At 37.0% G+C, this 12,291-nt stretch overlaps 1 protein-coding gene across 1 annotated transcript in view; it reads right to left on the bottom strand.

Annotated features, from left to right (window-relative positions):
* The window catches only part of cdin1 (CDAN1 interacting nuclease 1), a 103,683-nt gene extending 92,453 nt beyond the window's left edge, over positions 1–11,230 (bottom strand). Inside the window, exons 1-2 of the mRNA XM_052145723.1 lie at positions 11,124–11,230; positions 6,438–6,555 (exon numbers count right to left, since the gene is read on the bottom strand). Coding sequence (XP_052001683.1) covers positions 6,438–6,555; positions 11,124–11,151 — 146 coding nt within the window. The 5' untranslated portion in view covers positions 11,152–11,230. The remainder of the gene's footprint in view (positions 1–6,437; positions 6,556–11,123) is intronic.
* Positions 11,231–12,291: the final 1,061 nt, after the last annotated feature.

Raw genomic sequence — 12,291 nt, 5'->3', positions numbered from 1 at the left:
ATGTTTACATCTGAACTGAAGTTATTACCGATAATATGTGAAAGATTAGGTACAGCTGCCAGGTGCTTTGAAATGATGCAACAAGAGTCTGTGGATATTTATTGATGTAATAATGTGATTTGGACTAAACATTTTACTTGATTTGATCGTTTGGACATTTGATAATGAAACAACACCGTTTTTGTCGGGAAGTTATGGATCAGTGGAATACTATGAGGCTTCATAGGTGAGTTGCCTAAATTTTGTTATTGGTTGTTTATATGTTGGTGGTCTGACAAAGATATAGATTGTACCTGCTGTTGTGATTGTATCTTAAAATGGTTTATATCAATAGAAAATCAAGAAATGTAGCTTTCCAAAAATATGTGGCATGTGTACCAATGTACACACAGCAGTTTTGTTTATCGCATAATTTTATTTTGTACATTTAAGGGCCCGTCCGTGGGCTGTCTCAGTCCATAAAGTTAAAAAAATGGCTCACGTAACACAATAGAGCGCAGTCAGGTTCCAGAAGTAAAAATCCCATTAATTTATCCCATAGACAAATTTATTTTCAATGATAACTTATAAACCTTTAAACACAGGCCTGCCGCAAGGTACGAGGTTGTTCATCGATTTAGTCAGAGTAAAACTGATGAATGTTTAATTCATTTGAATAAAATAATGCATTAAATATTTAAAAAAATTATAATATGGGACTGGGTATCTCAGTGAGTACTGACGCTGACTATCACCCCTTGAGTCACGAGTTTGAATCCAGGGCGTGCTGAGTGACTCCAGTCAGGTCTCCTTAGCAACCAAATTGGCCTGGTTGCTAGGGAAGGTAGAGTCACATAGGGTAACCTCCCGTGTGTGTGGATCGAGGAGAGTAGCATGAGTCTCCACATGCTGTGAGTCTCCGCGGTGTCATGCACAACGAGTCACGTGATAAGATGCGCGGATTGACGGTCTCCGATGTGGACGCAACTGAGACTTGTCCTCCGCCACCTGGATTGAGGTGAGCAACTGCGTCACCACAAGGACCTACAAAGTAGTGGGAATTGGGTATTCCAAATTGGGAGAATAATAATAATCCTAATAATAATATAACATGATGAAATATGTGTTAACATCAAAACAATAAAGACAAAACATTTGAAATAACTATGAAAATTAATAGTGGATCCAGCTTTTTCACCTGGAAGCCGAAGGAGTCAAATAAATCCTATATACTTGCATTAAAGGAGGGACTTGAGTTGTATCTATAGAGCAGATATCAGAGGACACTTTCACTTGGACCAGTAAACAACCACTCAGAACACCCTTATGGGTAATCTTACTCAATATTCAAAGCTGTTCAACTTTTATCACAATGATAACAAAGGAAGCATGTCCACATTTAATTTACTTCCACACATCATAACATCCACTGCATGAATATGACACCAAAAATATGAATGCGTTTACACTTCTGACGAGGTTTCAGCATCAGATACATGCACAGTCTCGTCATGTTCAGTGCAGATACAGTTTACTATGAGATGACAGAGCATGCAGATCTGATGAGCTCAGGGCCGCTCGGGCCTGCGCTGCAGTGACAACATTCATGACGAACACCCCTCGTCCTCCTCCTCCTCCTCTGCAAGAGTATTTACTAAAGCCTATGGCTCTCAGAAAGGGAGGGGCGCTGGCAGGCCTGAGCTCATGCTACGAGATGATGGATGGCCTAGTCAATATGTTGTGTCTTAAGAGCCCAATTTCCTGCCAGTCCAATCACGAAGCCCCCAGAGCCCCCGCTCAGCTGATTGGACAAGCTGAATAATGTGGCCTGTGAAAACACTACTGCCATGGCCGTGTGACAAGATCTTTAACGATATTCAGGTTTCTAAAAGCACAACCTCACCAGGATCCATTTCCATACAGGAAATAATACCACTGAATAAAAAACTACATTGCTTGTATTATTGCTATATATGGTCATTCCTGAGTGGTACTAGACCTGAAACAAATGTCAGAGACACAAGCAGGAGTTCTATTGTAACAGTTCCTGCCTAAAAGACAAAAAACTCATTGAATGTGTAGAAATGAGGTCATATATCAGGATATTCCATGAGGACAGAGGAATATAAAACAGCACGTTTGGGGATGAGACTGATACACAATATACAGTATTCTATAAAGTGCTGACGCCAATAAGAGCGGTGTGTTGAGGGTAGAGAGTGTATTCCTGCGGGACGCGGCAGGCCGTACTCTATCTGTGATTACAGCAGGACGCTCGGCTTTGTATGACTTTCTAAGTGACCTCTGTAGAATCACGGCAGTCTCTGGGGTCGAACGGGATTACACGTGTTACATTCAATAAAGAGCACGCTCTCATTGTCAAGAGCAACCACACCCACACACACACACACACACAATGAACAATATTCACAATATAAGGACATTCTTAAGAATTCCTTTTCAGCAATCAATGTAAAAAACAGACATGAGCTCAGCTGAATCAGGTTATTTTGTAAATAAAAAGATTAATTTAGCTATTTGGCCTATTTAAACTTAATTAATTCACAACATATTCTATTGAATGGATGGTTACTTTTCAAAATCTGAATTAAATATCTTTAATATTTTCTAAAACATCAAACAGGCCTTGGTGTAGTACCTACTGAAAATGTATTTAAGGAATAGTTCACCCAAAAAGTCAATATGCTAGGCATGTTGTGATTTTTATCTAACAGTGATTCATTAAAAAATATATGTGTGTATATATATATATATATATATATATATATATATATATATATATATATATATAAAATTACATTAAACAGCAGCTTTCATGTTGAACAATGTGTTAAAACGAACACAAACTAGTAAATGATTCGTTTTGACCAAAAATTAATTTATGTTTTGCCCATACTTTACTTTCAATATAAGGGTACCGTATTCACAATTAAGTTCTCTTTAAAAACCATTAGTATTATTATTAGAATTATTACTGGAATAAACAACTAATAATTTAGCAGGTGGCAATGCTAAATGGTCTCAAGCCTTTATTTTGAAGGGGAAATAACTGAAGGAAGTGTGTGTGTTGTATCTGTTGACAAGCTCTGGTGCTCCTTCCAAACATCCCATAAAACCCCGGTGAGATGGGGTTACTTTAGATTTTTTTAGACACTTAAAATGGCCAAAAACACTTAAAATTATGCAAATGTAGAATTTAAGTCAATCTTAAGCGCTTTTTCCAGGAATTGGACACGGTCAGCAGATGTAAGTGATGTGCACAAACCAAACAGAAGTCAAAGCACAGCTGTTCTGTTTATAATAATAATAATAATAATACATAATGAAGCAAAAATTGCTTGAAGACCGCTATAACATTGCGTGTAACAGGAAGTGTAACAGGGTTCAATGGAAAGGAGGCAGCGGGAACTGGACGAACCAACAAAATAATGTTTAATGAAACATTAAAACATAGACAAAACATAAACACAAACGCATACAGGGAAGCTGCCTACTGCTCTCTCTCTCCCGAACTGCCGCATCTCGTTGTACTTATCCCTCTCCTCAGCTTATTAGCCCGATTGGGGGCCGGGCGTGATGGTCACACCCCAGCCCCGCCCTTCTCCTCGTCTCAAGAAGTTTATTCAGATGACTTTCTGCATAATCAGTTAATTGCTTAACAGACAGCGTTTTTGTATGAATGGAACGCTTAACTCTTTCCCCGCCAAACACGGAATTTTCCGGGTTTTATGAAAAAACACTTCCCCGCCAAACACGGAATTTTCCGGGTATCCGTGTTTTAGGTGGTATACGGTAAGGAAGACCCGCACGCATGTTTTGAAAGAGTATGCAGTCTTTGATCAAAGAAACAGACTGCGATCGTCTCAAACGTGAAGTGGAACACCATACTAATACTAAAGCACTTGTTTGATAAAAATGCCTTTTTATCAGCTTTTTGTCCGAAATGTTGTTTTTGACAAAACCTACCTCTGTTCAAGTGGCAATAAAAAAAGAACAAATGAAGATAAAATAAAATCGTTCTTTTTGCCTAAAAGCAGAGGCTCAGATCTTTATTGTGATATATAGCATCTTCATATATTCATGGAAGAAAATATTCTGCGGGCCATTAAAGTTTAGCGAAAATCGTCAAAAACCCTGGCGGTGGCTGGCAACTTTTTTTAAAAACGCTGGCGGGGAAAGAGTTAAGGTAACTGGTCTCAAAACAGTTATGAAAGCCACCAGATTTTCATACTACTCGTGATCGCAATTAAAATACGATTAAATGTGCAGCCCTAGAATCAAGAAACTTATTTTCAAATACACACAAACAAAAGGTAAAGAATTTGGTACAAAAATGAATAGAGCTGTTCAGCAAACCCGGAAGATAAATAGCCATGGGTTCCCTCAGGATTTTCCTCTGGGGTTTATAATGGGATTCTTGAACTTCTGAGTAAAATCAGGTCTATGGTAAATATTAATTGATGATACGTGGATGTTTTGTTCTTCAAAAAACAATCCCATTATAAATCCCAGAGGAAAATCCTGAGGGAACCCATGCTGAATTAGACTTCCGGGTTCACCTACAAACTGACGTCACGGCTGAACAGCTCTATTAATATTGCATATTATATTATATTAAAAAGTATTCAGGTTGGCTGGGTTCCAGAAACAACAGTGTAAAAGTAAAGTTGACAATGACTTAAGTGGACTAAAAAGAGACATATTTTAAGTATTTGGAAATATTTCAATATCTTACATTTAATTTTTCCTGTCATTCTTTAAAATAAAATTAAAGCCTTAAGAAATTATATGATGAGTGTTTATACTGGTGTTCACTGTATGAACTGTGTATATAGTAATGCATGTATTGATGATATGATGGGGTGTTTATACTGGTGTTTACTGTATGAACTGTGTATATAGTAATGCATGTATTGATGATATCATGAGGTGTTTATACTGGTGTTCACTGTATGAACTGTGTCTATAGTAATGCATGTATTGATGATATGAAGTGTTTATACTGGTGTTTACTGTATGAACTGTGTCTATAGTAATGCATGTGTTGATGATATGATGAGGTGTTTATACTGGTGTTCACTGTATGAACTGTGTATATAGTGCTTATACTGGTGTTTACTGTATGAACTGTGTCTATAGTAATGCATGTATTGATGATATGAAGTGTTTATACTGGTGTTCACTGTATGAACTGTGTATATAGTAATGCATGTATTGATGATATGAAGTGTTTATACTGGTGTTTACTGTATGAACTGTGTCTATAGTAATGCATGTGTTGATGATATCATGAGGTGTTTATACTGGTGTTCACTGTATGAACTGTGTATATAGTAATGCATGTATTGATGATATGAAGTGTTTATACTGGTGTTTACTGTATGAACTGTGTCTATAGTAATGCATGTGTTGATGATATGATGAGGTGTTTATACTGGTGTTCACTGTATGAACTGTGTCTATAGTAATGCATGTATTGATGATATGATGAGGTGTTTATACTGGTGTTTACTGTATGAACTGTGTCTATAGTAATGCATGTATTGATGATATGATGAGGTGTTTATACTGGTGTTCACTGTATGAACTGTGTCTATAGTAATGCATGTATTGATGATATGATGAGGTGTTTATACTGGTGTTTACTATATGAACTGTGTATATAGTAATGCATGTATTGATGATATGATGAGGTGTTTATACTGGTGTTTACTATATGAACTGTGTATATAGTAATGCATGTATTGATGATATGATGAGGTGTTTATACTGGTGTTTACTATATGAACTGTGTATATAGTAATGCATGTATTGATGATATGATGAGGTGTTTATACTGGTGTTCACTGTATGAACTGTGTCTATAATAATGCACGTATTGATGATATGATGAGGTGTTTATACTGGTGTTCACTGTATGAACTGTGTCTATAGTAATGCATGTATTGATGATATGATGAGGTGTTTATACTGGTGTTTACTGTATGAACTGTGTATATAGTAATGCATGTATTGATGATATGATGAGGTGTTTATACTGGTGTTCACTGTATGAACTGTGTCTATAATAATGCACGTATTGATGATATGATGAGGTGTTTATACTGGTGTTTACTGTATGAACTGTGTCTATAGTAATGCATGTATTGATGATATGATGAGGTGTTTATACTGGTGTTCACTGTATGAACTGTGTCTATAGTAATGCATGTATTGATGATATGAGGTGTTTATACTGGTGTTTACTGTATGAACTGTGTCTATAGTAATGCATGTATTGATGATATGATGAGGTGTTTTTACTGGTGTTTACTGTATAAATGGTGTCTATAATAGTGCATGTTTTTACTGGGGGAGGTGTGTCTTCAGTGTCTATATACACTGTTTTTAGTAATGTATGCTTTTATGATATGATGAAGTGGATTGTTTGTTCTTACTGTGGAAACTGTGTCTTCAGGATCTTCATACACTGTCGTGTGGGTCGCAGCTGCTCTATGAATTTGGCAATGGTTCTGTAATCTGCTCTACAAATCTCCATCTTAGTCTCCAGTTTATCTGAAAGAAAAAACATTTGTCTTAAAATTGTTATTTTTTTAGCTTCTGATTTAGTGTCAATACGAAATATAAATGTAAAATTTCCAAACATTCCTTTTGCAAATAAAATAGAAGTAGAATAAGGAGTCCTGTAACAGATGACATGATCTCAACATCATTGATTACATGAAGAGACAGAACAGAAGCATAAATATATACAAACGTGTTCTACAAGATACTTGTAATAATCTTTAAAAAATGTTTCTAGTGCTGTTTTAAAGGCATAGGGTGCTCACATCATATATTAAATATTTTGTATTTTGCATGTTTACTGCACTTTGTGTGAAGTTAATTGATAAAAGAAAATTAATTGCTTTACTTTTTAAAACATACTCACTAAACAACATTTTTCACAACTGCCTAAAACTGCAGAGTACTGTATATTAGTGAAAGAGCAACATATCAGCCAGGCAGATTATTCGGCCTATAATATTTCAATGTTTTGAGATCGATAAAAGAACATGTATAAAAGAACAGGAGTGTTACTTCAAGTTTGTGCCAAATTCAAAATCTACATCAGCTTTGTTAACAAATGCACATCTATATAAAATAATTTTGAATGAATTGTATTATTTATATTAGTTTATGAAATTTGCCATCATTAAATGGTAAATGGTATCATATATCATAAATATAAATTTTAAAGAAATTGTGACCAGTTGCAAGACCTTTTCCTTAATCATTCACCGAAAATCTTGGTAAAAACAAAATAATTATAATAAATAAGTTCTGCAACAATCCATATCTGCATTCATTTGGGCACATGATTTTAGATGGGGGAAATATTACTTACAGTTTTTTACGATTACTATGACAGATTTTCCAATACTTTTAACAATTTTCCAAAACTCTTAACACAGTTAGCACTACATCCGTCTGTGTAAAATATACTATTAACACATTTCTTGTTGCTTTAACACAAAATGCATACAATTAACACAAATTTAAAATGCTTGAACTTCTTTTACACACAAGCTCAACCAAGACCAAAACAATGGATTTTTACTGCCAAATTTACCAATGTTTTAACACTGTATGTCAGAACAGATAACATCATGTTCTAAACATAACTTATGTAGGCTAAAGTCAAAGTGAACAGCTGTTCATATTGTGAATTGAAACACAAATATATTCCCTGTATCTTATTCCATTGCTAATGAGAAACAGCTTATTGAAGTTATGCAAATATATAAATCACAGCTGATTCCCATCTAGGAAGCACACTCAGGTGTTGAGGTTCTTTCAATCGCATGATCATATGTTTTAAAAGAGGACTCTTTGGGCTGATCTTGTGTGGAAAAGAAACAATATAGAGCAACACAAAAAAAGAAAGAAAGAAAGAACAAAATGCCTGCACGAGGGAGAGGAAGACGAGTACCAGGACAAGGGAGAGGAGTGGGGCAAGGGCAAGGACAAGGGAGAGGAGTGGGGCAAGGGCAAGGGAGAGGAGTGGGGCAAGGGAGAGGGAGAGGAGTGGGGCAAGGGCAAGGACAAGGGAGAGGAGTGGGGCAAGGGCAAGGGAGAGGAGTGGGGCAAGGGCAAGGGAGAGGAGTGGGGCAAGGACAAGGGAGAGGAGTGGGGCAAGGTAGAGGAGTTAGAATTTGTGGTGGCGCTCAAAGAAGGACCAGAGCTAGGGTAACTGATCAAATAAGAGCTACTATCATTGACCATGTCATAAACCACGGGCTATCATACAGAGAGGCTGGTGAACGAGTACAGCCAAATCTCAGCCGGGACACAGTGGCATCCATTGTCCGTATTTTCAGAGAAACCAACAAGTAGGATATTGCTTCTCCTACAGCAAAGTGTAAATAATTTTACCATTTATTAGAGTGACTGTGTGCCTCCGGTCTCTAATATGTCACTGTATTTTGTCCCTCTAAGGATTCAACGTCTACCTCCCTCAGGGGGCAGAGGAAAGCTCCTGAATGAAGAACAGGAACAACTATACAAAGTTCCTTTTGAAAGGAACAGTGAGCGCATCAAAGAACTCCGTCACCAATATGTCCAGGTAAGGTTATGCAATACAGTCATTACTGTACTATACACAGTGTGTTTTGCAGTAAACTACTCTATAAACCTGGAGTACATTAGGACATACAGTAGATATACAGCAAAGCATTTACATGCACTGTGTCTAATTACTTTCAGAGAGTCATGGAGTTGGAGGCCAATCAAGTCCCACATGAAATTATTTATGTTGACGAGGCTGGCTTCAACTTAGCAAAAAGGCGTCGCCATGGGAGAAACATAATTGACAAAAGGGCCACAGTTACCGTGCCGGGCCAGAGAGGTGGCCAACATTACCATGTGCGCCGCAATCTCCAACAACGGTGCACTCCTGCATAAATGTGAGATTGGCCCCTACAACACAGACCGCCTTCTCCTGTTTTTAGAAGACCTGCACAAAAGACTGGTGCCAGAGGTAGAAAGGGGACAGGTGGGAGACCACTTGCCAATATATGTGATCATATGGGACAATGTGGCATTCCACCATTCCCGTGCAGTCACAGCCTGGTTTGACGCTCATCCAAGGATGATGTCCCATTTCCTTGCCCCTTACTCCCCTTTCCTCAACCCCATTGAGGAGTTTTTCTCAGCCTGGAGATGGAAGGTTTTTGACCATCGTCCACATGACCAAATGTCCCTCCTGGATTCAATGGATGCTGCATGCCAAGACATCACAGCTGAACACTGCCAGGGGTGGATAAGGCATGCCAAAAGATTCTTCCCACGATGCCTTGCCAGAGAAGATATCAGGTGTGATGTGGATGAGAACATGTGGCCAAATGCAGAAGACCGGGAAGATTAGAAGATTACTTTGTTTTTTAATTATTATTCCAGTGCTTTTTCTGTTTGTATATCTTGCAGCAATGTCCTTTTGCAAATAAAGTCTTTACTGCAGCAATTCTGTCTCTGTCTTTTTTTTTCAGAAACTGTACATTCTATAAAGCTACTCTGAGATGGGTCATTCATTTTTTGTATTGAAGTTCTGCAGCAAAAGAAACAAAATGCATGCATTTACTAAACCCAACAAAACAAAAATGTAGAGAGGCATCAAAAGAAACTACAGTGCAAAACACAATCTATGATCAATACAATATACTGTCTATTGTATAAAACCTGACACATATAAAATAATGCAGTTTCTGTAATTTCAGCTGATGATAGTGTTTTTTTGTCATTGTGTTATGATTGACTAAATGTTCCTGTTGGAAGAGAACATATGTTAGTGTTTTGAATAATTATTTGATTTTGAAACATGTTTGCAGTGTTTTGTTAGACATAGTGTATTGTTGCTAGTGTATTATTGTATTTTGAAAATTAGTTTTGGAGTTTAGTTTACAATGTGTGATTTTGAGCATGAAATTAACCGTTTTGCCAATTGTGTGTTTTAGGTGTGTTGGTGCGTTAAGAGTTTAGGAAATTTGTTAAATGTATTGAAAAAACTGTCATAGCGACTGGAAAAAACTGTAAATATTTACTGTTTTTCTTTCTTTCTTTTTTATTAATAATAATAATAATAATAATAATAATAATAGATTATTCTGGACTACACATACCAATATTCCTTTAGTGAGAAATATTGGTAAGTGTATAAAGACGTTAATCAGATTTTTGTTTGTTTTTATTCATATTATTTTTTGACCTCCAGACAGTTACACCACTGACATTTTTAATCCTCAGAAAAATATCACAATGACTTTGAACTCAGAAACTTAAAATATGTCCATCCTAGAAAAGGTGCATTTAAGTAATTGTGTGAATTGTATTTTTTAATAATTTAATAGATAGAAAATAAGTGTCAAATCATTTACCCGTTATCATTGGCCACTGAAAACCCATATCTCTCAAACAAAAAACATTTACTGGCAATATTTCAATGTTTATTCCAAGAGTATCTATGTTAACCTTGATTGTTCATGTGATGATCATAAATTACTAGGTCATTAAATGTATAAGCTCTCTAATCAGTGTTTACTGATATTGTTCAATGACTGAAACTCTATAGCAAGTCTTCATAGTCACAGTAATTATGTAACAGCCCCTTAAATAGATTTATCATGGTAACACCACAATACCATAGTGACTGTTCCTGCAGTACTGTAAAATGAGAATACATTCAGAATGCGTCTCATCCAGACAGTGTAAGAAGCTTTCTGTCATTTCGTATATTTGGTGACAGTGGGTGCATAAAACCAAACTGCCACAGTTTTACTACAGTAAAATACAGTAGCAGTACTAATTACCGTGTGCGTGTGTGTGTGTGTGTGTGTGCGTGTGCGCGTGTGCGCGTGTGTGCGTGTGTGTGTGTGTGCGTGTGTGTGTGTGCGTGTGCGTGTGTGTGTGTGTGTGCGTGTGTGTGTGTGTGTGTGTGTGTGTGTGTGTGTGTGTGTGTGTTAGTGCTGTCCAGCGTGTACTGACAGTATAACACCTCATATCTAAAGTGTTACGTATGTTTTTATACATAAACTTTTACTGAATCAACAGAAACATGACGACAGCAGTTATGCGACACACGCGCTCACCTGTGACAGCTGACAGCGCTGAATCCATCACTGGATGATGATGATTAAAACATGAAACATGCTAAAGACATGAAAGGCTTCTACAACACTTCCTCATCAACTCCCGCGAACGGCTTCAAAGGTGACGTCACAGAGAGCGCTCTCCTGATTGGTCTCTGAGTATAGTTGAATGTGATTGGTCAGGCGCACATGGAGAGGTGTGTCATGTGTCTGTATTTATCAGGAGAGATTCACATGGAAATATTATTCTTTATCTATGTATATTTCCGCGATTCTGATCAAATTACCAGCGTGGGGTTTTGTATTGTTCTCTAGTTTGTGTCCAGTACAATAATAATTCTCAAAATAAACACATTTACATCATAGAACTATAATGTGCATAAATGTAGTGTACATTAGGCATAAAATGGTGTCAGAACAAACCTTTTGTTGTGGTTGTTTAAAACTGTTTATTCAAAGTAACATCTGAATATGTATTGCTTACATATATAAAAGATTCAAACTATGATAGTACTGTCGTATTTTCTGATATAAATAAAAACTTTTACGCCATTGAGTCATGAAGTACTTTTCTATTTAACAGTTGCTTCATCATAAATTGCTCCTGTGGTCAGTACAGTTTTACAATTTCATCAATCCTTCTAATCACTGTTAACTCTTATTTTTCTGCTATGTGTCTGTTGATTCGGTGTGTGTGTGAGAGAGAGAGCGAGAGAGTGTGTGCGCGCGCGTGTGAGTGAGTGTGTGTGTGTGTGTGTGTGTGTGTGTGTGTGTGTGTGTGTGTGTGTGTGTGTGTGTGTGTGTGTGTGTGTGTGTGTGTGTGTGTGTGTGTCAGTGTATCAGGTTAGCTGCAGAAATCTCTCATTCATATCATTCCTGCCCCGTGAAATCCCAAAGCCATCTTTCACATAAAAGAATACAAGACGGGGAGATTTTAAAGCTGCTTCTCTCATTTATTTTATTAGCTTTTAATGATTGTAATTAGATGACAAGTAATTAAATGTAATTGTACTCGCGACGTCCTCCCCCATCGTTGTAAATTGGCCCAAACAACATGTGTGGTATGAGCAAATGTGCTGGATTAATTGGGGATAGATAATATTTTTGGATTGTATTTCACACTAAATGGCCGCGCGGTGAAACAAAGGCTGCGGCGCGAGCTCATTAA

This window comes from Xyrauchen texanus, chromosome 16 (assembly GCF_025860055.1).
Source record: "Xyrauchen texanus isolate HMW12.3.18 chromosome 16, RBS_HiC_50CHRs, whole genome shotgun sequence".
In the NCBI taxonomy this organism is placed as follows: Eukaryota; Metazoa; Chordata; class Actinopteri; order Cypriniformes; family Catostomidae; genus Xyrauchen; species Xyrauchen texanus.
Note: the sequence above shows the minus strand (reverse complement) of the source record. Positions and strands in the feature narration are given on the sequence as shown.